We start from the raw sequence: 26,990 nt of genomic DNA on the forward strand, positions 1-26,990 counted from the left end.
AGGTAAGTGGTCAGAAATTTCCTTGTAATTCTTCCAATGACTGGGACTCCACCTTACTCCTCCACGGGACGTGAAGACCTGTTAGAGTTGTGTTGGCTGAGCCATACCTGACTTTCCTGCGGACGTCTACTCGCGCCCCCGACCCCCGCCGTCAAGCTCTGCAGATCTCCCCAGAACCCAGGATAAGAGGAGGGTGCAGGACATCCTCTGTCTCTGCAGGACCACCAGCTCTGTCTTGCATCTACCTCCCCTTCTTATCTGCACAGTGGACAACCTGTGGCCCCTCGGACCACTGCTCAGGTGACCTGGCTTCCAGACACACCCTGTTCTGATGGAGGAATCCCAGCTCACATGTTTTAGTTGTCAAGGGCTGTGTGTGTGTGTGTGTGTGTGTGTGTGTGTGTGTGGAGGGGTGTGGTGCGGAGGGCCAGGGCCCTAGCATGAGCAGCGGGATGGGGTAGAGCCAGGTCACCACAGCTGTGTCCTTGGATGGTCGCTGGTCGCCCCGCTGAGATCTAGACACAGGGATAGAGCACGTGGCACTGGGCACCCACCTCTGCCCCCTGTCATTGCGGCCCCTGCTCCGACCAGGCCCGGGGCCCCACACCCCCTGCACCCTGGACTGCTGCGGGCAGAGGGCAGGCAGCAGACCCTGTGTGAGGCCCCCTGAGCAGCCAGCAGGCCAGAGGCAGGGCAGGGAGTGAGTGGGGAGGAGCAGGACGGCACCCCAGCTGAGAGGCCCGCTCCTCCCTGGAGCACCCTGCTATAACAGGCGGGAAGGTTTCTGGAAGCCAGATGAGCAGACCATGCTCAGGATGAGTAGGGCCCCCCACCCCGAGCTGGCTGGGCAGAAGCGTGGGAGGACAGGAAACAGGGGGGACACTAGAGTGGCCAGGACCCCATTCCTTCCACATGCGTGGATTTCTGGTTCTGAGAGCATGCCCGTGGAGAACGCTGTGAACAAACAGAACACACTAAGGAAGGGGGAAAATAGCAGCTCACAGGTCTCCGAGGTTACTCTGTCACTGAATGGGATCCTGTGAGTGCCGCACCCCCCCTTAGGCTCCCGGGGACTTGCTCTGGCACTCTCCAGGTTAAGTGTCTGGCTGTCCCCGACGCCCCCATGGGGGTGTCCCCTCTAACTGGGTGGCAGGGGGAACTACGCTCCTTCTGCCACCCCTCCCTCCACCCCAGCCTCCAGCTGCTCAGACCAGGTGTCCCCAGGTGTCCCCCCGCCCCCACACAGCCACAGCTGCCGCAGAGGGGTGCCCACAAACCCTTCTCACACCTCTGCAGCCCACGGCCTGACCTCAGTGTTCCTCTGGCCCAGCCTCCTCGCTTGTGCTTCCTCTCCCCCAAGCCCCCAGCCCCCAGGGGGATCCCGTCACATGCTACCTCCTTGTGCCATGGCAGGAGAACTGTTGAGAACAGCTGCACACCTCACCCCCACCTGGGCCCTACACGGAGCCCCCTCTGGCCACCTGCAGCTGCTGCAGACCTCACATCCTCTTGGTGCCTCAGTGGCTTCGCATGTGATTTCCCTCCACCGCCCAGCCCTTCTGGATAATTCTGGATAAACTGACCTTGGGTGGCACCTCCTCTGCAAAGCCTCTGTGAAGTGGCTTTGTCCCTCTCCTGGGACGGGCACCCTGCCTGTGCCCCCGCAGACCCCCAGCACAACACTCTTCCCAGCGAGTGCACGAGCCTGCTCACCTGTCCGTTTCCATGCACGCCTGGGCTCTGATCCCGGCTCTGGTCCTGCTAGCAGCGCACCTTGCTCACGTTTCCTAATTTATACAACACAGGTAAAGACACCAAGGGTACACACGTCCACTGTTGTGGCGCCCTTTAGGAGGTTTGGTATGTGCGCTGCTCACCATCCCCCCTAGCTGTCAGAGCTTCCGACGTCATTGCTGTGGCCGCTGTGGCCCAGCAGGACAAAGGTGCAGCCAGGCTGGGGGAAGCCAGGAAACAGGGAAACTTTGCCCCAGGGCACTTTGGTGGGCCGTGAGCAACCAGCGAGTGCATGAGCTCCCCCCTCTTCCTTCTTCTGGAAGGCTGTCCTGCCCACGACCATCCGGAAGGGGGCCCTGTGCCCTGCAGCCTGCTGTGACCACCTCTGTGGGTGGCAGGCTCCACTTCACTCAGGCAGGTGTGCTCAGAAAGCATGACTTCCATTGAAGTAAAACAGGGCCACTGCCGATGGCAAATTGTCCCAGTGTGATACCATTTGCCCATGATTTGCAGAAACTATTTTTAAAATAACCCAAATCCATGGCGCCGCATTGAAAACCACAGAACTTAGGGATGTTCTGACCCCACCGCCACCCCCCAAAACCGCTTTACTCATTCACAAGTTTGGGAGGTAGGGGATGGGAGGTGGAGCAGGGAGCCGACTGCCTGTTAGTTCGCCGCAGGGTGGGGGGCTGCCCAGTGCTCCCCCGGGCTCCCACGCTGGAGCCCCACCCCAGGGGCACCGTGTTTGGAGCAGAGCCCGGGGGAGGGCGGAGCGGTGGGCCCTGCCTGGGCGGCTGGGTGCCCCTCCCTGAGCCAGACCCAGTGGAGCTCACCCTTGGCCACGTGAGGTCTATGGGAAGCCAGGAAGGGGCTCTCCAGAAACCAACCAACCAGTCCTTGATCTTGGACGTCCAGCCTCTGGAGCCATGAGAAGATAAACTTCTTTTTTTTTTTTTTTTTTTTTTTTAATTTTTATTTATTTATGATAGTCACAGAGAGAGAGAGAGAGAGAGAGGCAGAGACACAGGCAGAGGGAGAAGCAGGCTCCATGCACCGGGAGCCTGATGTGGGATTCGATCCGGGGTCTCCAGGATCGCGCCCTGGGCCAAAGGCAGGCGCCAAACCGCTGCGCCACCCAGGGATCCCGATAAACTTCTTTTTATTGTTAGGATTGTATCAGACTGGTTTTCTTTCTGCTGGAAAAAAACCCAAGCTGCAAGCGCTCACACATGACTGAGGTGCGAAATCTTTTTTCTCACTGAATTTTCTGCCCTGGCCTCACTCCTCAGGGCTGTCTGTGCTGGGTGCGCTAAATGCCAGGGGCAGGCCACCGCCGTCGCTGTCGAGGGAGAGAGGGAGATGACCTGCACACTGTGTCCTGGCGTTTGAGAGAACACAATGCAGCTTCTGTGTTTCTGTGGGAGGCATGTGAGCCGGCCCCTGAAGCGGCAGGTGAACTTGGTTCTGCCCAGGCTCCAGGGGGTGGGGGGGTGGGGGGGTGGGGGCAGGAATGACTCTGTGTGTCTGTGCGCTGGGGGTCTCTGGGGGAAGGCAGGCTGCGTGGGCTGTGCTTACGTGCAGGGTCATATGGATTCTAGAGCAAACAGGGCCTCCCAGGAGCTCCTTGGAGGCTGCACCCCCCTGCCCAACTCTGGCAGATTCCAGGTCTTGCCTGCTGGCCATGGGGGCCGGAGCCAAAGCCTGGGTCCTGCAGCTCAGCCTCACCCCTCGGAGAGGGCCATGCTTGAGGTCATCATCTCCAGGGCCTCATCAGGTTTACAGTCACCACCACCAGGACTCCTGGCTTGACCACAGGCCACCCCTAAAATTCTGTGATGCAGCTCCGTGCCTGGAAAAACCCTGCCGCTTCGTCAGTAGTCAGTTGTGTGGGGTTATGGGAAAAGCTTGAGTCTCTTGGCTTATCAGCTATGTGACGTGAAATAAGTGACTCACCCTCTCTGTGCCTCTGCTTCCTCATGCACAAAATGTGGTTAAGGAAGCTCCTCTTACAGCATTTTTGTAAAGGTTGTACTAAGGGTCATGAGTCACCTAGTGTGGTGCCAGGCTTGGAGTCGTTTTTTGCCTGTGGCCGCTGTCAGTGTGAGACAAAGATTGGGGGACTGTCCCATAAAGGGACAGATAGTGAATATTTCAGGCCTTGTGGCCACGGAATAACTGGGACACCTATCAGTTCCAGCGTTACAGTGTGAAGGCAGCCGTAGACAGCACGTAAATACATGAGCATGGTTGTTTCCAATAGATTTATTTACAAAAATAGGTAGTTCTAAGGTGATGCCTTTCAGAAGGCTGGATTGTTCAGAGAGGGGAAGGGGGGCCCGTGGCCAGACGGCCTCCAATGGCAGACACACCCTTGCAGCGAGGGGGGTGGTGCACCTTGCCATCCCGGGAAGGGTATTACAAACCAAAGATTCTTAAGCCAGGGCCCATCGACCACCTGGGGATTTCTCCAGAGGCTTTGGTGGGGACAGAGGGTTGTCCAGGAGTCCCTGAATTTGTATATAAAACTGTGTATATGCTTATGGGCATTTTTCCGGGAAAAGTGTTTGTTGTTTCCTTTAAATTATCTAAAGCATCTGTGATTCCCCAAAAGGTGAGAAACCACTCTGTTAAGCCAAGTGAGTCTCCAGACTTCAGTGAGGACCCTCAGTGACCTTGGGGTCCCGGCTGATGTGAGAAGAGGAGCCAGGGTCGCCAGGCCTGCCACTGCTTAGAGACAGGCTTCCTACCAACTTCTGGTTCTCAAACTGGTTTGAGGAAGATTTCCTGCTGCTCCCCCATCTGGAGACAGCCCAGCACTCCCCCAACCCACTGCCTACCTTCAGGAAGCTTCTTTCCTCTGTCTCTCTCTCCTCCCCAGACTTGGCCGTTTGATGGGACTCCAGCTTCCTGACCAACTAGGTAAGGGGGTGAGACCCTCAGTCAAAGAAATGCAAGGGACAGAATGGAGGAATGGCCAGAGGGTGGGGGCAGGATGGGCACTACCCTCTGGTGTTTACTGGAAAAGTCTGGTCCATCTCGGTGCACAGAGCACTCTAGATCGGAGCAGTGCAGCAATGGCCCATGTTGCCAACACGGTCAGGGCCCAGTCGGCTCCTGTTGCCGTCACCGCACTGACCCACATGGCAACTGAGGAGGCTAGCAGTGCCACCCGAGATGATGCCCTATGAACGGGATGACCAGTGGGAGGCAGAGCAGGGGCACGGGCATGTCCACTCCTATCCCTGACTCTCCTGGGACTGACCCGAGACTAGTTTGTGGGCCTCTTTGAAGACGTCCTGAGACAGAAGAGTGGCTCACGCCTGCTGATGCTGCCCATTGGCTTGTCCCAGCCTTGCTCCACACCCCCTCAGTGTCTGGCCCCTCAGGATAGTTCTCCCTGATAAATGCCAGCTTTTACCTGGTTTCTAGGCAACCCAGGCCACGCCAGGCTGGTGCCAGAAGTGACCTGGAAAGCAATAGGTTTCCCTGGCCCCAGACCAGTCCTGGCACAGCCAGTAACCATACGGAGGCAGAACCTTGGAGTGGGAGTTTGAACTTGGATTGCCTGCTGGTCTGAAGGCGGGGAGGCCCCATCTCTGGTGGGTGATCACCAAGCCCTGTGGGGCCACAGAGGACAGAGTTGTGAGTGGAAGGAGGATTGGCACTCATGCATTCCAGGTAGTATTTGCTGGTGCTCTGCCAGCTGGTCTCGGGCAATGACAAGGTCTAGAGTATAAAAGGAGGGACAGCTGCAGGGGGGTGCAGGTCCCAGGGGCCAGGGAGCCCACGCCAACAGTGAGTCGTCCTCCTGCTGAAGGAAGGGCATCCACACACCCAACAGCCTTAGTCACCAACGGTGCTCAGGGCGCTCACCAGCGCACACGGCTAGGCACCTGTCCTGGGCTTGGCTCTGCTAGACGCTGAACAAACACCATTCATCAGGGGCAAGACCTGGCCTTCGGGGTGACATCCCAATGGCGTGGACAGACTGGCTGCAAACCCCAAGAAGATGCGGGTAGGACCATCACTGTGGGAGACGGTGGCTGGGGCATCTTGCTTTTGCCCAGCATCCACACCTCTGCAAGGGGTGAGCGAGGTGAGAGCGAGCAGCCCCAGCAATCAGAAGTGGTGGACAAGGAGAGCAGAGCCCTGTGCTTTGAGCCTGGGACCCAGGACGGGACAGGCTTTCTACCTGCAGATGCTCCCCAGGAAGGAGAAAGACAGAATCAGGTCTGCAACCAGGCAAAGTCTGGATCCGAATCTCTGCTGCCCGTTTAATACCGGGTCACACGGTTTGGCCTGTTTCCCCATCTGCAACACGCAGACTACAGAGCCCTGTTCCTGGAGGTGATCAGGGCCCCAAGTGGGCCAGAGGCAAGCCACCAGCCCTTCACCTTGCAGAGCTAGGCTACATGTGCAATGGCCTCCTGGTGACTCCCCTCCCTGGCTGATGGTGGGGGTGAGAGTGGGGGGTGGGGGACAAGGACTTCTTTGTGGCTGTTCCACGCCCTGAATTACTGTATAAAGGTTGTGTGGACAAGGCTAGAAAGATTAAATTTGAAGACTGTCTTAAATCCTTTGCAGATAAAAATGTTACTCAATCTGGGCTCCCATTTCTGGGGGGTCCTCAGAGCCCCAGTGAAATCCTCTGGTTTCCAAAGAGTGCCACTGCCACCCACCCACCTCAAGGTGCTTCTCCGGGGTTTAGGGTCAAAAGGACTGCACAGCAGACAGCACTGCGGTCTCTTGGGCCTTTATTCGGGAAGGTACAGAGCAATGCGATCTATTCAACAGGCACTGTATGGGGGAGGGGGGTCTGTAACAGTTGTTTTGTCCAGGTGTCTTGGCAAAAGGGGTGCAGAGGGAAGGAGAACCCTCTGGGGAGTCGTCTCCTTCAGAAGAAAGGCCCTGGCAGGGGGCGAACACCCTGCCTCTTCCCAAACCAGCGGCCTGGGTTATATACACACGGAGGGTGGCCTAGATGCGGGGAAATCTCACAGCTAGATACAGCCCACAGGGGAAAGAGTCCATCTGGGGGGGGCAGTGCTGTGTCTGGGCTCTTTCCACCAAGCAGGAAAGGGAGTTCAGAAAGAAGGCACAGCTTTCAAACAAACAGAATCCAGCCTCCCAGTCTTAGTGTTTTGTGCAATTAAAAAACCGGAAAAAAAATAAATATAACTTAAAAACTTCTTACATGACACTAAAGGCAAGTCTGGGGACGAGCAGTTGAGAAACCTTCCTCGAATACGCTAAGCATGCTGAACACTGAGAATGCCCGTGGGGGGGGGAGGGTGGCGCTCACCTGGACACAGGTGCACATGGCTTGTCCCGCCCTCCTGGCACCTGAGCTGCCAGGACCCAAGGCTAGGCTGGGAAGGGTTCTAGGAAACTCCACTCCAGATCCATCTAACCCTCTAGGACAACGGGGAGGCAGGGTGGCAGGAAGTTGGAGAGAAGAGGTGCGAGAGGAGAGCTGGCAAGTAATACAAAACCCCAACCCCTAAGGAAGAGCATAATCCTAGAAGATGCCACTTCATACCACTTTCACAGCTAGAATGTGACCTAAAGCAACCTATTACCAGTGAGGGCCACCATGGACCTCCTCTAACAAACAAATCATTTGCATTTTAGCGCTTTGTTGGCCAACAATTGGCGCCTGTTTAAAGTGCTTGGAAAATTTGTTCTCTTAAGTATATTGAGCTGGTCCCCTGCACTTTTTGTTCAGAGCATTAATTTGCTTCAGCAAACTTTCTTCATCAATAGAGAGAGGTGGCTTTTGGCCAGCCCAGTGCGGTGGAATCACGAATCTCAATGTCTGAATGAGCAATGTCCCTTCCCCGCAGACCTCAGGTGCGCGGACCACCAGGCCCCTTCTGTGCGGTGGCGAGTGACTCCGGCCCCAGAGGTCCAGAGCTGGCTTTGGTGCTCCTGCCTTCACCGGGTCACATGCTGTCACGAGGCCTCTCGTGCTCAGCCCGCTGGTGGGGGGGGGGGGTATGTGTGACTTTTAGCAAAACCCCACGCGGGAGCTCACCACGGTTTTGAACAAGAGCCAGGAAGCTTCAGAGCGATTTCCTTTTTTAAAATCTGTACTTACACATCCTCATGTGTCTTACCCTCCGCCCCCACCAACTGTCACTCACCCAGCAGGAAAGGGGAAACGCTGGCATGGCCTGGGGAAGTCACAGGTCCCCCCCCCCTAGAGACCCTGGAGCGACAGGGGGGCAGCCCAGGAAGTCCTGCCTCTGGATCGGTCCCTCCAGGCTCACATATCCGGGTACACATGTCTCCACCATGTCCTGACACAGCTCCCAGCAGAGCAACTGGCCCCAGGGCCTGCTGACAGGTCAGAGCACAATTCTGGGCACTCCTGCGCCTCCAATGGCAAGGGGGGTGCACCTAGGGGCACATCGCCAAATGGACACAAAACTGAGGTCTTTGTTCTTCAAAAGTCATGCCAATTTTACATTCTTCTCAATAATAGGCTTGCTCGAAAATTAAAATACGACTTAATTAGCTCCCCAGTAATCTTCAAGCAACCTAGAAGCACCAGGAGGAGATGCCTGGAGCACCCCCTCCCTGCCCCTGGCACCCACCACCCATCCTGGGAGCTGCCCACACCACCTGTGGGAAATGTGGGTCTGAGCCTTTCAGGCCTTAGGAGTTACTTTTGGGGGGAATGAGGCCAGTAAGCCAGAAACCTTGTTCTGACCTGCCCAGCACTGCCTGCAAGCCCTGCCCCCAATCTGCTGGGGATTTCAACTCATGAAACCCAGCTACGCACCGGGGGAGGTGGTGGTGGTGAGGAGTTGAAGGGATATAAGGGGAGTGTGCTCTAAAGGTCCTGTCCTTTTTCCTCTGGGGGCTGGCGTGCCCTGGGCCACCCCACCCAGAGCCCCAGACCTTGCCATAGCAAGGTAGGGAGCTGGAGGCACAAGTGACTCTGAGGGTTGGGTGACATTCCTGGAAGCTCAGGTTTGCAGTGTCCTCTGAATGCAGAGGGCGATAATCAGATGGAAGAACACAGCTCCCGCCCCCTCCTAGGAAGGCCTAGGTCAGAGAGCATAGCTGATCAACAGCAGCATTCTCCTGGCTCTTGGGGTCTGGCCCAAAGCTGGAGGGTTGGCACTACCAGCTGGGTGGGTCCCTGCTTGAGCAAATCACCACGCGTCTGTGGGCGCCCCAGGCCGCTAAGCAGCGAGTGCTTTACTCACGGCCCACATGCAGTTCCCAGTGGTTTTTGTGCCCCAACTACCAGAAGCCTGCAGCCAGGCGCCTGCTGAAGCAGGGTTATTACAAGGCCCCTCACCCGGGCCCCCAGCCTCGGAGGATGGAACATGCACAGGCTGAGCCTGGCAGTGGCACGAACTGCACCGGCCACCAGGGGGCAGCAGGCCCCCGTAGGACGCGAGGCCCCGGCTGCGGCAGGCTCTGGCGTTAGGGACCCACCCCACTGCACCTGAGCCTTCCTCCAGATCTAAACCCCACGGAGCCTCCCTGCAGGCGGTGGAGCCTGGGTCTGGGCATTCCGCTTCTGCTTGGCGATCCTACTTATAGAGAGAAGCTGAAGCCCCAGCTCCAAGAGCAAAGTCACCAGAAAAATCTCTCATCTCCTCTTGGAAACCTGAGTCTCCTCTCTACAATGTATCCTGTAGTGCAGATCGGGAGGGTCAGTTCTGGGGCTTGCACCCAGGTGGACACGAAGGTGAAATTGAGGAGAGAGGAAGCAGAAGGGGAGGAGGGAGGGTGCAGTGAGGCGGGCGTGGGGTAGGGAGGTGGGAGGGGGGCTCAGGTGAGTGGGGCGCCCTGGCACATTTCTGCCAGGATGTCGATGAGGTTGTTCAGGCCGGAGAGGTAGCCGTCCTCCCGGTTCCCCTCTTGCCAGGGTACGTTGTGCTGCAGGGTCTGGCCCTCGGGCAGGGGCGTGGTCTTCCCAAAGTCGATCATCCACACCTTGGCCTGCTCCTTCTGGTCATGGATGAAGAGGAGCGAGCTGCCGATGACCTGCAGGGGAGCCAGGAGCGGGGAGCTGAGCAGGGCCTGCCACACTGCAGCCAGGGTGCACCTGGGACAGCTCCCCCTCCCGCCCCCACAGGGGGCAGAGGCCACCAGCTACCAGGACAGCCTCCACCTTCCGTGAGGACATATGGGATGACAGACCCCCACCCCGCAGCCCTGGCCTGCACACTCTCCACTATTGCAGGCCACGGCTAAACCTCGGGACCTCATCATGCCCTTCCTACCCCCGGACTGTGTGGGTAGAAGGGAGGCGCTGAGGAGATTGCACACTCTGTACCCAAGGGCAGAGGAAAGGCTGCCCACAGGGGCACATAGCCCCCGAAGGGGTGTCAGTGAGGCCCAGATTCCAGCAGCACAACGCCAGCAAAACCTGCACAGACAGGCCTAGGACCCTTCTCTGGGGACCTGGGGCACTAATGAGCCCCCTCACCTGCCCCCACATTCCAGACCAGGTCAGAGCAACTGCATGGAATAAAGTGCTTTCCCCAATACAAACACATCCCCTAAACCCTCCCCCAGGTCACTGTGTGGGGCTGGGGAAGATATGGGGTGTGGGGAGAGGGTGTGGGGTCCTGCCGGGGGCCCTGGGAAGGATAGGGAAGAGCCCCTGGAAATGCTGAGCCCAGAGGGGGCTTGCTTCTTCCCAGACGGAAAATGCAGAAGCCTCAGCTAATCTGGCCTCTTTCTAGACCTGAAGCTTCCAAATGAGACTCCAGAGAGAGTGCAGCAAAAACAATTTTCCAGAAATCACAGCAAAGGTGCAGAAGAGAGGAGAGGAGTGGAAGATGGGGCTACCGGGGGGGAGTGGGGTCCTTTGGCCAGTGGGGTGGGTCCTGGGGCTCAGAGGCCCACAGCCCCTGTTCCCTGGAGCAGGCAGGCAGGCTGCAGTGGGGAGGTGGGGAGGAAGGCTCCAGCAGGGAATCCAGAGGCCCTGGGAGGAGCAGAGGGCTTGGACACCTGGATCTCCATGAAGACGAGGGGAGGGAGGGGCAGCCCGAGAATGGCTAGGCCAGGAGCCGCCCCGTCTGCCCTCTGGGCACCCCAGTCTCTCCTCATGGGCAGTCCTACCCAGGCACCCGCCAAGAGCCACCACGTGGGACAGGTGCACCCTGACCACGGGGCCAGACAGGGATAATATCCAAGGACCAGCTGTGTCACTTGCACAAAGATGTCATGAGGCCAAGCTGGGACTGGCCCACCTCCTTCTGGGGCTGCTCCCTATGCCCGGAGTCCTGGGATCTCCTGTCTCCTGTTTCTCTTGCTGTACCCACAGCCCTCTCTCTGGGCAGGGCTGAGGTGGAGGCTCCTTCCAAACATGACCCTGAGAGAGGCTGCTTTCTGGAAGGAGCCACAAGCCTTCAGGGAGCGTGGCTTCCCTGCTTTCACACACACCCAGGCATGGCAGCAACTGTTTCTGGGGGAGCAGCGTGCATGGGTATGTGAATGTACATGTACGCTCTAGGGGCCGGGGGCCCTGGACTCTGACCTCAGGTCTTACAGACCCTCCAGGAGACCTGCTGACAACTTCCAAACCTCTCTTGGGTGTCTGGGTTCCCTGTCTGCTGCCTGCTGCCCCTGCAGACCAACAGGTGCAAAAGCAGGAGAAGGTGGAAAGTTCTAGCTCTGCTTCAAAAGTGGTGCCTGAACACCAGCCAGCCCCCTTCAGAAGATCTCGGGTGGTGATGGGTGGTTGCTTCAGCAGCTCTAGGAGCTCTGCCCTAAGACCCTGGGGCATGTGGGACAGAAGTCCTGCCACAGCCACCTGGAATGGGCAAACCTCAGAAGCTGGGAGGGAGAGGGAGACGTGAGAGGATGGTGAACACAGCGCTCAGGCAGGATGGCCCTGCGTTCTCCGTCCAGGAGGCAGATGCATGATGATGAGGCTCCTGCAGGTAGCAAGGGGCCTGATCCCAGGTGGCCTGCCTCTGGCTGCATGGTCCTAAAAATGCCACTCCAGCTTCTAGAACAGCAGATCTATTAACGTGGGAGGCACGCTCACAACTCAGGTGGGCAGGCCCAAGGGCCCTGGCTGACCACACAGAGCACAGCTCTCTACCCAGGAGGATGAAAGCCCAGTATCTACCTCGTGGCACTTGAAGAAAGGAGATACTTCGAGGGTGGCCCGGATGTCCTTCAGCCGGTCCCGGTAGGCGATCTGGGAACAGAAATGGCCAGAGTTTTGGACACCTGGGGGCTGGGTATCTTTTAAGCCCCATGTGGCCCATTAGACTTGCTGGTGTCAGAATGGAAGGGACTTTACTCCCTGATTTCTTCCAGTCTCCCTCATCTAGAAGGGCCAGAGACTGAGGCCCAGGCGAGGTAGGCAGCCACGCTTTGTCAGTGTCAGGGAGTGCGGGGGCCTCCCGTGCTCCCTCGTGAGCGGGAGGTGTAGGAGGGACAGCCTCCACACAGCCCTGCAGCCCCTGTGAGCTTGCACACAAGGGCAAAGTTTATTCTGGAACGCCAGCAGAGTGGAGGCCGCATCCCAACAGCCTGGTTGCCATGGTGTCTTCCAGAATACAAACTTCCATGCCCCTGACCTTCCAAAGGACAGAGCAAGTGGGAGAGCCACAAATACCTCTAATGGTGGCCTCTCTGCAGAGCCCTCCGTTGGGGATTGAGCTGTGCTGGCTCTGGGGGTGCCTGCCGTCCCCAGGGGCCACGGGGAAGCCCATCACATGCAGGCTCCCACGGTACCCGGATGCCCTTCTGCAGCAGCGCTGCGGCCTGGGGCTTGGCCCCGCAAATAAGCCCTCAGCAGAGGTGTGGGGCTGTGCTCTGTGGCAGCCACTGCTGAGGAGCAGGTGACCCGGAAAAAAGAGGGTTTGGGCTGTGGAAGAGTTTGGGTGCATACCCCGTGATCAAAGCCTCCTTGCCAGGAGCTAAGGAGGGCCTCCCCCGCCTGAAAAGGAGGGAGGGAGATCCTTGGGTCTGGCCAGCGAGGAGTCTGCTCGTAGGAAAGGCTGTCCTGGTCCACCCCCGTTCAGAAAGTGCCTGTCCCCAGGGGCTCTGGGGCCCCTGTCCCTAGTGTGCCTGGGTCCATCCCGGGGTGCCTTTCCCTCAGGGTGCAGAGGCTCAGCACACCCTACCTCCGTCTGGAGGGCCAAGTTCCCGACCCCAGAGGGCAAGGCCTCCATCCAGCCTGTCTACTATTGCAGTGGCAAACGTGATACCACTTTGTCCCAAACCTGTGCCACTTGCACCTGGAGCTCAGGGAGAACCGGTCAGTTCTTGCTGGGGAAGATAGGGTGACCCCGCCCCAGACACACTTCCCTCTTGTGGCTTCATAGGACCTGGGGGAGGCTCAGGGCCTGGGGGAGCCCTGGCCGGCCCAGGAAGTGTTGGGGAGCGCGGGGGCCAGCAGGCTGCAGGCGGCCGACCCACATGCAAGGTCCAGCTCTGTCCTTTCCTAGCTAGCTGTGCCTTGACCTCTCAGCTCCTCACCTGTGACGTGAGGACAAGAATGTCCCCACCCCAGAGGGCCACCCTGCGGATGTGGTGAGCACACAAGCGCACAGCAGACAATCCCCATACAGGAGGGAACCAACCCTGGAGCCATGAGGTGGACGGCAGGCAGAGACCCGGCCCCCTGAGGGCCCCCATCTACCCTCGAATGCTGCTGGCAACCGAGTCGCCCTCCTCTTCACCTGCCCAGCGGAAGCCTGGGGCCGGCGTGTTCTGTGGTGGCCTGGCTCAGTCTAGGGCTGGCCAAGAGCCTCAGAGGGCACGGGAGTGGGGGGCCCTGACTCACCAGGATGTTGCGGTTCCCCTTAGTGAATTCTTTGAAGGCCTGGGTGACTTGTTCCCTCGTTTTGGTCTTCTTAAAGTCTCGGTTCACAGAGCCGTCTTCTTTCTGAGAAGGAGAAGGACACCCGCCCAGGGGGGTCAGCAGAGGGCCCATGGGCAGGTGTGGCACCTGCCCACCTGGCAATCCAAGAACACAGAGCGGCTAGTTGGGCAGCAGTGCAGAGGGGACCAGTCCTGAGCCCCACAAGGGAGGGTGGTGGTGGCAGTGTCTCTGGCAGAGTGTGGACAGTCAGGGAAGGCCTGGGAGTGTGGACACCAGGGATGGAGGAGCGAGACAGATGGGTCTCAGATTCACCCAGGGTCTGGCCCTGGGAACCCGAGTGCCTAGGGGTCCCTGCTGTCCAGAGGTGCCCTCCCTCACCAGACAGAAGAGAGGGGCTCCCCACCCCAAAGTCAATGAGGATCCCTTTGTAATGTAAGATCTTTTATCGTGGGTTCCCTGGAAGCTCAGATATAATACTGCCTGCCCATCCCTGCTCCCTGGTCCACCCAGTGCCAGAGATTGCTCTGTCTTCTTAGTCTGGCACCATGTCTGTTCCAGGCTCTTCCAGGAAAGCACATGGAGCTTAGCTCTCCTGGGAGGAACTCTGTTCTTGGGGACAAAAGGTGAGTGAGGATGGCTCCATTAGGAGCCAAACCTGGGTCTGTGTGCCACCAGGCTGGAGGCTAGTTAATGCAATGCGGTTGCCTCTGAAAGATTAGGCGGGACGCTGGGACACCTGGGTGGTTCAGTGGTTGAACGTCTGCCTTTGGCTCAGGGCGTGATCCCAGGGTCCTGGGATCGAGTCCCACATCGGGCTCCCTGCATGGAGCCTGTTTCTCCCACTGCCTGTGTCTCTGCCTCTCTCTGTGTGTGTCTCTCATGAATAAATAAATAAATCTTTAAAAAAAAAAAAAAGATTAGGCGAGACGCTGGGGCAGAGGGACAGCCAGGTGGCTGGCAAATCTTGGGGGAGTCTTCCCCACTGGAGCTCTTTGTGGGGCATCTCCTGGAGCAAGGGAGGTGAGAGGCAGGGGAGGGGAGAAGAGAGGCAGGCAAAGAGCTGGTGGAGACAGCTGGCTTCTCCCAGGGCTGGTCAGACAATGAATGAGGCCAGGATGTCCAGCTTGTGAGGGAGAGTTTAGGGAACAGTGGATTGTTTCAAATAGGTAAGGTAAGGAAAATGAGCATTATGCGGGGGCACACATGAAATCTGCAGCCAGTCTGAGGGCCAAGTGCAAAAAAAGAAAGAGGACAAGGAAACAGCGAATGGCTTTCTCAGGTTGGAGCTGGCGGGAGCCTGGGTCCCCAGGGGACCATTTGCAGAGGCGCCCAGCCTTCAGCCCGCTGGCTAGCTCCCAGCCGTCCTACCCTGACACCGGTCCAGGCAGCGGGGCCCAGAGCGGGCCATGGACAGAAACCCAGCGAGGCTGCAGGGACTATGGCTCGCCCATCCACGGCCCTGCAGGTGGAGGTGGGCGCCTCCGTGCCCTCCTCAGCTGGGAGCCGGTGGCCCAGGCCTCCGCCAGCCTCACCTTGATGCCCTCGATCCTGAAGCCCAGAGTGGCGGTGGAGCTGATGGTCTCTCTCCACTGCATGTACCGGGGCTTGGTCACAGCGCGCTGGGCCTTCTCCTCCTCAGTTGGGGCATCAGGGTCTACCTCGATCATCTTCTGGTACATGTCCTTACGGAGGCTGGGCTTCTTGCGGGCTTTGGTGAGCTCCTCCTCCAAGTAGGTCCTGTGCAGGGAGGGGGTAACGGGGGCTGTTGACTGGACCACAGTTCCAGCCTTGCCCGAGGGGCTGCATTCAGCTTGGCCGGGGCATGCTCACTGGGAGGGATGGTCATGCACTCTGCTCAGGCTGGGGAGAGAACGGGCAGCCCTGCAGATGGGGTGTCCCTGCCAGCATCTCTGAGGGGGCCTGGCAGAGCTGAGGGGCTCTCCCTTCCAGGGCTCCCCACGGAAGCCAGCAGGGCAGGGTGCAAGGAGGCAGGGCAGCTCAGCAGCTCGTCCTGCTGGGGTGAGGTCGGGAGAGGGGCTGAGGGCAGAGTCTGCCCAGGGCCCCAGAGGACCCCGCTTGGCTCCTGCAACCTTTCCATAAAGCAGGCATCCCCAAAGCCAGCACCTGAGCAATGGCAGAGCTAGTTCTGTCCCTCTGGCCCCACTCCCTCCCCAGTCCTCCGGGGTGGGAAGGCCTTAGATGCCACTGGCTGTCTCCAGAGGGGACATCTCCAGTACAAAGGCCAGGTCAGAAGGCAGCCCCTGAAGGGGCCACAGTGTGTGTGTGTGTGTGGGCCCAGGACTGGGAAGGGGCGCCCGGGGGCCCCAAGGCCACTGTCCTATTGTAGATGTGCCGGCTCAGCCTGCCTGGCGCAGCAGCTGCCTCCTCACACCTGAACCCCTGAGCCCCCTAAAGACCCGAAGAAATGCAACCAATGCAGTGGCTCAGTGCCCTGCCCTCCTTACATGCTGGCTCAACTGGCAGGAGTCCCTCGGGAACCCCCCCGGGGAGACAGTGGCAGCACAGGCCAAATCCCTGGCCCCGCAATGCCTCCCTCACCCCCCTCACCAAACTAAGGTGGGAAGCCACCCCTGTGCACACATCGGCTTCCTGCACGTCAGACACATCCCTGCTCCCCAATCAAACCCCCCGTCCCCGGTCCTGGGCTCCTCTGCTGCCCGTGACCCTCCTGAAACAAGATCACAGTACTAAGCTGCAGCCGCAGTGGAGAGGTTTCCCTCCCACCTTTTTTTTTTTTTTTTTAAGATTTTATTTATTTATTCATGACAGTCACAGAGAGAGAGAGAGAGGCAGAGACACAGGCAGAGGGAGAAGCAGGCTCCATGCACCGGGAGCCCGATGTGGGATTCGATCCCGGGTCTCCAGGATCGCACCCTGGGCCAAAGGCAGGCGCCAAACCGCTGCGCCACCCAGGGATCCCTCCCTCCCACCTTTGCGGGTGGGAGCTGCCCACGGTGAACAGCTGTGGACTGTAGCCCAGCCCCTTCCTCCCCGCCATCCCAGGGCCTTGCTCCACCACTTTCCATCACACCTGCTCCAAGCTGCTGGTTTGGGACCCAGAACAGACTACAGGTCAACTCATGATGTCTTTGAAGAACAAGTTTCCAGAAACCACTGTATTAAATATAAAAGCCAAATCCTCCAATGTGAACGTGGGCCTGGTCATCTAGAACCTTTTGTCAGCCCTTGGCTGTACTTGTGCACACCCCCTTGCATGTGTACACACACCCCACCCCCACCTCCACCCCCACATTTGCACACCCACCACACATACCTCCACGCATGCACACACACCCACAAGCATGTGCACACACACCCACACATGCGCATACACACACCCATGCTCTCACACACATATGTGCATGCACATGCACACACCACTGTGCCTCCAGAGCCAGGTCAGTGACGACAGGAGCTTGAAGGCAGAGGCTGCAGGGCAGGACGCTTCTGCATGGAGGCCCGTCACGCTGGTGTGTGTATGCCGTGTGGCCGGGAGCAGCTGGCCATCCTGAATGCTCCTGAGCACACTGTGGGGGCCTCTGGAGTGGGTGGGTGGCTCTACTTCTGCAAAGAGCATTTACTAGCTCCTTAAACAGGAAGCAGACCTTGGCTTCCAGTCCTTTCTGAGTGGGCTTTTCTCTAAAAAGCACCCCCACCCCCCGCCGGTCCATCTGAGTTCCGTCTGGCAGAGGAAATGGTCAGCAGCCGGATGGTGGGGCCTGAGCTCCCTGACACCGGCCCCACCGCCCCAGGAGGGAGGTGGCCCCTCTGTCTCACATGAGGGAGCAGGGCCTGCCATGGGGACCAGCCACTCACCATGAAGGAAAGGCAGCAGGCCCGTGGGGGGCCCACAGCTTACATGCCTATGCCTCAAAAGCTGCCGACAGTCCTGGTCTCCACCCACTGGCCCTGACTCCGATGTCAGGAAAACACTTCTGATTCTGCCTAGCAAGTCACATCTAAGAAAACCCGCCAGACCAACGTGAGCGTATGTCCGTGTGGATCCCCGCTCCCACAATGCTCCTGGTTTAGGACACTGACAGGTGCCTGTGTCCCCTCTTCCTCAGGCCTCCAAAATGGTTGAGGCTGGGTTTGCTGATCAGCCTGCCCACCAGTTCCTTTTGACTAGTCTCTACCCCTCACGCCCGGGACTTGGTGTCGGTGGCAGCTACCGGCCTCATCCCTCTGGCAAGCACAGGCCCCCACTGTGTATGGTCACGGGCTGCTGGTCTTAGGAGAGGCTGTGAGGTCAAGGATCCCGGATAGACACAGCTGGGAAAGCACTGCAGTCCCTGCAGGGACACAGGGTCACAGAGAGCCCCCTCAGGGCTTGGTCTGCAGGGCCTGGTACAGACATGGGCTGTGCTTCTCCCTGGCTGCGTGGACCCTGCTTGGACTGGACCATGACCCATGCCTTTGGGTGGCGGTGAGGGCGCAGCAGGGAGGAGAAGGCTTCTGGGGAGACCTACCATCCCCCTCCTGCCCCACTGCCTCCAGGCCCGGCCCACAATTGGGCCAATGCTGTCTTGCCTGGTCATCCTGGGTCTCTCCCAAGAGCACTGGGGTGCTGAGAGACAGAAGCTGCAGGACACAGGGGACGGGAGGCAGCTGTGGGTGGAGGGGGTGCCCATCCCTGGCAGCTTCCCAGGGAATAGACAGGTACACTGGACAACTGTCAGGACCCACCTGCCACACATTCATCCCCAAGGGTGTATTTTTTGGGGTCCTGGTTGGAGTGAATACTAATCAGAATATTTATGTGTCTTCCCTCAAGAGGGTTCATCCTGCTGTACCGTGGGAGGGCCTTCCGGGGACAGAAATAAGACTCTTGGGAAGAGCAGTGGCCGACTGGTAGCTGGAGGGACATTCTGTTTCTTCCCTGTGGGCTGGAGCAGTGAGGGCCTTGGATGGAGGGAGGGAGGGAGGGAGATCAGGGACACGCATGAGCAAACAGTGGGATGTCTTCACCGTCCCTTAGTCCCTGCCTGCAGGGCCTGACTTGATGACAGTCCTCGGAGAAGGGAGGAGGGAAAGGGAACTGGCTGTCTGGCCCTCCTCTCTCCTGTGCACACACAGACACATGGACACACACACACCCTTCTTCCTTGTTCTCCTCTTGTAAGAACTAAAACCGCTTCCACCATCCCAAGCAAACACAGGCCCCCGGCTTGGAGCTGCTTCCCAGAACCGCCCCCCCCACCACGTCAATCTCCCTAGTGAGCCACTGGCCGGATGGAGGAGCCCAGCATCTGGCTGCCCAGTCTGGGCACTTGTAGCCGGACGTCCCCCAGGTGAGCATGGCACCCTGACACCATGTGGCTGACTGCCCTACCTGCAAACAGAAGAGCCGCTCCATGACTCCTGGGTCAGAATGTTCCATGTGCAAGAGGGATGAGAACACCATGCCGCCAAAATGGGGCCCACAGTGCTGGTGGCCGGGTCTGGGACCCTCTTGGCTCTGCACCACCCTTTCTTCTCCTAGCCACTCTTCCTGTCTCCTTCCCTCCTGAAGCCTCTCCTGGCTTATCTCCCTGGGCAGATGCCAGGGGTGGGGCCCGATTCCATGCACAGGCCCTAGCACCCCCTTGTGGTCTGCCTTGCGGGGGGCAGAGCACTCCACGCCCACCAAGATGGCAGGCTCCCAGCCTCCTGCTCCACAGCACTCGGATGGCAGGTGCAAATCTTTGTCAGCAAACCAGCATATTCCACTAACTGGCTCCCCCTTTCCACGGGTGAGGGTACAGGGGTGCTGAGAAGAGCCGCTAGCCCAGGTTCTCTGTAGAGCCTCCACATTGCTACCCCAAGCAAGCCCACCTGCCCTTCCCAGGGAAGCTCAGCACCAAGCCGGGCCCCATTATCCAGCCCCATAGCCACTGGCTCTGGACAACGGAGGAGGCCGTCAGGGGCAAAGCTAGGGTCCTGTCCCCTTATGCTTATAATGTGATACGACTGGGGTGGGATGGGGTTCCAGTGGTCCCATCAGACCACTAGCCTGCTCTGGCGCACACCAGACTTCGGGGCAGGCTGGGAATGCCCAGCTTCCCCAGAGGCCCATCAGGTACCTCTGTGGGCAGGGCAGGGCAGGGGCACGGCGGCGGCTGAAGTGTGCTCGGGGGCCTGGCTCACCTGATGCCCATCTTGCAGTCCATCACGCAGGGCGAGTCAAAGGCAGCCAGCAGGTCGTCCATCTGGTTGTAGCGCTCCCCGTCCTTCACCACGTCCCCATGGTAGGCGGGCACGAAGGGCTTCAGCACATCGGCCATCAGCCGGTCCAGGCAGCGCTGCTCGGACTCACAATGCTTCTTCAGGATCCGGCCGTTGGCCGCTGCCTTGAAACTCCCTGCAGAGCAGGTGGGGGGAGGACCTTGGTCCCTGTCCCAGGCCCTCCCCAAGGCCCCCTCGGCAGCACAGGGCTGAGGGTGCCCCCCAGCTCCCCGCCTGCGGAGCAAGCACTTTGGGAGGGGAGCGAGTCCCAGCGCCCGCCCCCCCAGGCTGCACAGTTGGGCTGGGCCTCCAGCTTTCCCAAGAACCCCAGGCTCCTGGTCTGAAGATGCAAGGACACGGGCCCTCACTGCTGGAGGCCCAGCTCGGGTAGTGAGGCCCACGCACGCCTCTGTGTGCTACCATCGGGACCCCCACCCCACCCTCAGTCCTGTTGCTCAGGCAGTGAAGAGGTCCTGATAGGGCTGGGTTCAGTTCCAGGACAGGGAAAGCAGCTGAGAAGCGGGAGGTCCATGGCCCAGCCCACCCGTGCAGTGCTCCACCCGTGCAGTGCTCCTTCCTAGCCACGCTGTCAGGCAAGTCTTTACTCAGGAAGGGTGTTGCCCCAGTGCCTTGGGGATATAAAGGAAATGTCAGACCCTGTGCTGGTCTGCGGTCACAAAGGTCAAGTCCAGGGCAGCCACCGAAACCTCCCCACATGTAGACTAGCCAGTTCTCGGGCTCTGAGGACACATGTCCCTCCTCCCCTGTAGTTGATGGGCACCCCAGCCACCTGGACCTCAGACTCTATACACTGTCCTTTGCTTGTGGGGTGACCGGCCTGCATCTTCCACCACCTCTAAGCTCCTCTGGGGCAGATAGCCTACTTCCATGGATGTCATGACCCCCAAGGCCGTGGTGATGTGGGATACAGTGGGCGCTCAATGAAACACTCAACGTGGCCACTTTATCCAGCATGACAAATGGTGGGCGAGCTGTGAGTGATGATTTCACATTTTTATTGAGCTTGGGGGGAAGAGAGGCGGAGGGGGAGAGAGAGATGGAGAGTCAGAGGGACAGAGGAAGGGGAAGACATGTGAGTGTTTGGGGAAGGGGCGGCATGGGCCCTGGGGAGGAGCCTGAAGGCCACGTGCGGCCAGCCTGAAGGCCACGTGCGGCCAGCCTGGCTGAGACTGTAGACCACAAAGTCTAAGAGACAACCTATTCCAGATGCTTCCATCTCTAGAGCATCCAGGGCCAGGCACCCCCTCCCTCATGCACTGGGTGCCTCCCCACAGAACTAATCATCAGGCAGGGAAGGCCAGAGGCCAGCAGCTACCTGCGTGTCCTGCCAGCTGGATCCAGGGGTACTTCTTCTTGAAGGACATGACAAAGGGAGACCAGTGCACCATGTTTTTTATTTTCCTCCATGATTTGCTCTAGAAATAAGCAAATTAAAAAAAACTCCATTAGAAAGGGAAACATAGTACTTTCTGGTTAGGGTGAAGAATTCAGAGCAAGGTGACTCGCTGCTGCCTGTGGCCCCAGGATGAGCAGGACCATGCATCCCTGAGTTAACTTTAAGACAAAGTCAGAGACAATCAAGGGAAGACTGCATGTCCCAAACACAGGAGCCCCAGAAAGGCATGGGAGCCCACACTGGGCAGCACCCCGAGCTCCCAAGAAAGCGGGTCCCCAGCCTGGAAAACTACAGAGTGAACCCATGGGGGCTCCAGGGCTCTGTGCTCGGAGAGGCAGAAGCTAGGAGCTCTGCGGCAGGGGGCAAGGAGGAGGGGTCCTGCCTTCCCTGGTGGGCACCCCCGAAGACACAGCTCCTCCCCTGCCCTCCAACCGCTGCAAAGGACACACGCCACATCCCTACAGGGGCTGGTGGTGCCCAAGGTGGATTCAAGGTTAAATCAGCTGCCAGGGTTTTCTCCCCCTTTGCTGAGACTCAGCTGCTCCTGTCAGCAGGCTTTCAAATTAAAATCTGTTTAAGGAGAAGAATTGCTCCCTACTGAACCTGGCAATCTCTCCTGGTGCCAGAAACCCTCACCCCACCATCAAGACCGAGTCTATTCTTACACGAGGCCATGTGACAGAAGGGCTGGGCCTCTACTGGCAAGGTTGTTTTTCTAGATCCTTCTGATGGAGATCACCAAAGAAGGCTAAGGAAGGCCAAGGCGTTACTTATCTGAGCACCCAGAAGTCCCCATAAACGATGAGAAAAAACCTCATAACACAAGATGAGGCGGGCAGTGGCCTCCTAGATTCGTGCGGAAGACGTTAAGGTAGGCACAGAGGCAATGTGCACGGTTGGCCACCATGTGCCAGTCCCTTCCCTGCAGCAGAGCTCACAAAGGACAAGGGTATGACAGGTGCAGCATGGGAGCAGGAGAGCACATGTTCCCAGGCCAGGGTGGACCCCACCCCATCCACTTCCCCATCAGGGAACACCGAAGCCCACACCTCCACCCTCATGCCCTTCTAGGGCCTCAGTTTCCTCCTCTGCCTAGTGAGTGGGGGGCGAGGGGAGGGTAATGACAGCTGGTCCCCCAGATCCTGTGGATGGCTGAACCCTCCAGGGCAGTGTCACTGGCTGCAGTGTATCACCTCACATTGTATCTGTAGACTCGGGGGCAACAGAGTACCCGGAAAGGACTGGTCCCACGGCCAGGGAGGTATATGTGAAGATGGGGGAGTGCTGGGAAGGAAGGCCTTCGTGGAGGCTGTGCCCGACAGAGGCACTGTGGGGACAGACTGGGGGGAGCAGACCATGGCAGGCAGGGGCCCATGGGACAGAGCCTCGGCCCAGGTCTGGAACCACTGGTCCAGTAGCAGCCGAGGGTGAGCAGGCCAGGCCAGCTCTGGACCCTGGGCCAGGAAGCCTGGAGCTGGGCAGCGTGATGGTGCAGGGAGGCAGGTCAACCTGGGCCTGAGTCCTGACTCTCCATCCCCTGCTCACTGACTGCCATTGGACGGGCTTCTGACCTTCCCGGTGGCCCGACTGCCTTACCTGTAAGAGAGGGCAACACACGGATTCCCCTGATTGCAGGTGGGAAAGCCACTCCCATGAGAATGGGGTATGTGTGGGAGAGTCTGAGCCAGAAGGGAGGGGGTGCTCGGGCGGGGGCCCTCAGACAGTTCATACTACGCTCTAAGTAAACAAACTGGGTACTCAGTTTCCCTTCCCAACATAAGGAAGCATGCCTTCAGCATGAATCAGGCCAAGGCCACGAGAATCCTCTCCCACACCAAGGTGACCCCAGGCGGTAGAATGTTCCTATCCTGTGGGTTGGTACACTAGGGGCACCCAAGTGGTACCGAATGTGGCCACCAACGCCAACCCGAGAAAGCATCTCCAGGTCACAGCTGGGCCTAGAAAAGGAGGTTGCAGCGCTGTTGCTTGCCAGCCCCCAGGAGCAGATGCATCCTAGAATGTCCCCAGAGGTCTGTACACCTGACGGGTCCCTGCTGGCCTCTCTGGGCTGCAGGTGCACACAGGTCAATCTGAGGAGCTGGGCTAGCCAACTGCGGCACGTTCAACTCTGACTCAGGACTTCCTCACACGCACACCTGGGGCTTGGCTTCTCTAATGCAGAAGTGGGGGTGTTCTTCCTGGGTCTGCTGAGCATCGCGGTGAGGAGGGGAGGGCTCCCAGCTCGCTGCAAGCTGGCAGCTCTAGCAGAGCCCTGGACATGCAGAGCCCTGTATGCCTGCCCACCAGCACTGGGCCAGGCACCCGCATTCACAGCTCACCACTCAGGGAGCTTTTGCTATATGACAGGTGTTGGACCAGGTGCCAGACAGATGCTAGACCAGGCATCTCACAGACTCATGTCTGATCTTCACAACAACCTGACAATAGACAGAAGCATTTTCTTTGTAAGCGGAAGAATCCTAGGCTCACCAAGTTGGGTTGCTTCCCCAAAGTCAATCCATTCTCTGCCCCTGCCAGCAGGGCCAGCTTACCCTGGGAACCTCAAACCAATTCAACAGTTGCTGTGCCAAACATCTGGGGAGGGCCCTGTTCCTTCCAGCCCTGTGGACGCTGGACAAGGTACCAGCAGACAAGACTGAACAGGAAGGGCAACAAGGAGGTTTCTTCACGGCAGGTCCCCTGGGCATCCAGCCGCTCTGCTCTGGGGGAGTCTTCTGAGTGCTCATTTGGCATTAGAGTCCAGAGCCTTTGGGAGATGCTCTGTAGCTGGCCATCAAACCCCCAGGTATGTCCCACTTGGGAGGGGGGTGCTGGGCAGGTGCCACTTCCAGCTTAGCTACCAGATAACGCAAGCCTCTCCCATCAGTCAGATCTGACCGTGGCTGGAGTGGTGCACTTGGGATATATTGGGAGCGGTTTGGGAGAAAGGAGAGAGCCACAAAACTGCCGCCTGGCCAAGCAGGTCTGGCGCCAAAGGCCAGGCTTTCACCTTGATTCTGTGCTTCGGGGTAAGGCCAACCAAAGTGACATTGTCAGGGTTAACAGGTGCAGGTTCGTGGACTTGGATGAGACCCAGCTACACAAATGCCTAGAGGACCACATCCCAGGGTTAAATAGTTTGGGTTTTGCTGTTTTCTATGTGAGTGTGGGGCCCCGCTCTCTGCTGACCTGCTGCATGCCTGACCTCGCTCTCTGAAGGTGGGGTCTCATGCAGTACCCCAGCTACATGGGGGTGATTTAGAAGGAAAGGACCAGAAACCGACAGGACGCCGGAGGGGATCCTTTAAGATGGAGCAACCTGGAGATGCATTATGTATGGAAACTGCTCCAGGCAGCTCCATCCCCTTGCACCTGACTTGACCTGAGCTGAAACCATCAGAGAACGTGGAGAGATTTGTAGTGGGAGGAAAAAACCTGACAACAAACCCCTACCCTCTTCATGCAGGAGGCGACAGGAGTCTCAGTGAATCTGGCCAACCCCAGATGAGCCTTCCCCAGCCACAGCCAGCCAGCCTGTCCCAGCAGCTCAGACTTCATCCACCCTACATAACCTGCCAGCAGGAGCCAGAGGCTGGGGGCACAGCATGTGTGACCGCACAGCAGATGTGAGACCTACTCCCTGGAGACCAGCATCCACGTGGGGCAAACACCTTGCTTCAACACGTGGGACCTCAGAGCTCACAGGTTTCTATGCTGGGGAGCCTTCTGGGCCTACGGTTCTCCAGGCCACCTCTGGCCCCAGTCTCAGAGCTGCCCAGAGCCTCAGAGAGCCCAGGGTGGAAACTACCCACTGGCCAGCAGGAGGCAGGGCCCAGGCTGAACCCAAGGGAGGAAGCCTGGCTAGTGTCTGATCCTGTGTGTTTTTCTAAACCAGATTCCAAGCCTCCCTGTGATGCCCGTGGCTCCTGAGAAAACACCATCGTCCGGCTGTGCCCCTAGACATCCTACTCACACTGCAGGGAAACAGTCTCCAACAAACGGAAGGTCTAACTGGGATCACCTCGGGGTCTGGCCTTTGTCTCCCACAAAATCCACAAGGATAGAGCAGGAGGAGGAGGAGAAGGGGGAGGAGGAGGGAGGCAGGGATCCAGAGCTGGGCTGGGGGAGGAGGAGGAGCTGGTCCACCCACACAGGACCAGAGACATGACACACAGGATTCCTCCTCCAAAACTCAGTGGGATTGTCAATATGGGGACGGCAGAGCCTGAACCGAGCGTGGGCCCCTTTGGGGGCACTGGGGACTCGGCAGCTGGCCCTGCCTCCTGAGGGGGAAAACTGCCCAACTGGTCAGCGGGAGCAGGTGACCCTGGGCCTGCAGGGCCATCTGGATCCCGACCTGCTCGCCCTCCGCCAATGGCCATGGGTCCCTCATACCTCTCCCCACCCTCCCACAGACACCTGCCAGGGTGCTCATCTCTACCTTTGGGAACTCTTCCCAAGAATGCCTGCAAAAGACTTAGCTGACCCTATGCAGCTCTGACCCCCCTTTCCCTTGGAAGCCCATCGGGAACTGGTCTGAGCCCCACCCCCACCCTGAAGCAAGCTGAGGGTTCCAGGCAGCTACAGGCTGCTCGGGAGCCACATTCCTCTCCCGTGGGCCGCAGCAATGCCGGGGCTGTTTGGAGAAGCAGGCTCCTGAACACAGTTCTGCACAGCCCCTCGTTCGGCCCAGCACAGCTGGCCTTTCCTCCAGCCTCCCTTCCCACTGATGGTGCCAGGTGATCCCACATGGCTCTGCCTCTGGGGCCGGGACGGCAGGCTTCATGCAGGATTTCCTTTCTAGAAGGCATATGATGAAGCAGAGCACAGTCCAGGGTTTGGAGTTAGGATGGTGCTTTGCTTAGCCATCTCCAAGCTGCAGCACTGCGCAAGCCTTCAAACCCAGCACCCCCTGTCCCCTGCGGTGTTCTCATCTGTCAACCAGGTTCCAGGACATGTCATGTGTCCTGCCTGCCCCACAGGGCTCAGGGGAGAACCGAGGTGAGAATACCAATGCTTGTGCTCTGTATACTGTCCCGGGGCAACAGAACCTCAGGTGTTCATTTTGCTTTTATTTGTGTCTTTTTTTTTTTTTTAATTGAAATAGTTTTTGCCTCTAAGGCACAGCAGACTGGCGAGAATCCAGCTGGGAGCTTCCAGAACATCAAACCTCGCTAGGTGGCAAGAAGATGAGCTAACGGTGTGATTAACTGCTTGCAATGCTCCCCTCTGGGTGCTCCTGGCAGCCGGGAGCCCACGGGAGCAGTTCCCAACCACCCCCCCGCCCCCCGCCCCACAGCGACCCAGGGACAGTTGGAGCCACCCAGGCCCGGGCGCTGACAGCAGTTTCTGGTTCAGAAAATCAGTAAAATTGCCCAAAGCAGAAGAATCTTCCCAAATAACCCCACTAGGTGGAAGTGGGCCAGGCACCACCAGAGAACAGTATTTGCGGGGTAAACAGTGAGATGGCTGAGCACATTCCTCTTTATAATGAGTGGGGCTTTTCTTAACCTTTTCCCATCTAACTTCTTCCCTCAATTTTCTGCTTGTCTTCCAGCACTTCCCTTTTTATTGAAATAGTTTGACCAGTTGGCTAACTTTTTCTTTTTTAAATTTATCTTATTATTTTTTAAAGATTTTATTTATTTATTCATGAGAGACACAGAGAGGCAGAGACACAGGCAGAGGGAGAAGCAGGCTCCTCAAGGGGAGCCCGATGTGGAACTCGAACCCAGGACCCGGGGATCAACCTGAGCCTAAGACAGACGCTCAACCACTGAGCCACCCAGGTGCCCCTAACTT

The 26,990-nt window shown here is 58.4% G+C and overlaps 1 protein-coding gene and 1 long non-coding RNA gene across 3 annotated transcripts in view; one reads left to right on the plus strand and one right to left on the minus strand.

Annotated features, from left to right (window-relative positions):
* Nucleotides 1–2,775: 2,775 nt before the first annotated feature.
* On the plus strand, nucleotides 2,776–6,299 carry LOC140635492 (uncharacterized). The gene is made up of 3 exons (XR_012032807.1): nucleotides 2,776–3,189; nucleotides 4,349–4,656; nucleotides 5,680–6,299. It is a non-coding gene; the product is annotated as an uncharacterized lncRNA (long non-coding RNA).
* Nucleotides 6,300–6,474: 175 nt separating this feature from the next.
* ITPKB (inositol-trisphosphate 3-kinase B) overlaps nucleotides 6,475–26,990 on the minus strand; it is a 93,156-nt gene continuing 72,640 nt past the window's right edge. Inside the window, exons 3-8 of one of the 2 annotated variants that reach the window (XM_072830203.1) lie at nucleotides 21,108–21,207; nucleotides 19,694–19,907; nucleotides 15,079–15,283; nucleotides 13,508–13,609; nucleotides 11,840–11,911; nucleotides 6,475–9,741 (exon numbers count right to left, since the gene is read on the minus strand). In XM_072830203.1, coding sequence (XP_072686304.1) covers nucleotides 9,526–9,741; nucleotides 11,840–11,911; nucleotides 13,508–13,609; nucleotides 15,079–15,283; nucleotides 19,694–19,907; nucleotides 21,108–21,207 — 909 coding nt within the window. In that variant the 3' untranslated portion in view covers nucleotides 6,475–9,525. Of the gene's footprint in view, nucleotides 9,742–11,839; nucleotides 11,912–13,507; nucleotides 13,610–15,078; nucleotides 15,284–19,693; nucleotides 19,908–21,107; nucleotides 21,208–26,990 lie in introns of those variants that run through there. The other variant, XR_012032803.1, reaches the window with a different exon arrangement.

This window comes from Canis lupus, chromosome 6 (genome assembly GCF_048164855.1).
Source record: "Canis lupus baileyi chromosome 6, mCanLup2.hap1, whole genome shotgun sequence".
In the NCBI taxonomy this organism is placed as follows: domain Eukaryota; kingdom Metazoa; phylum Chordata; class Mammalia; order Carnivora; family Canidae; genus Canis; species Canis lupus.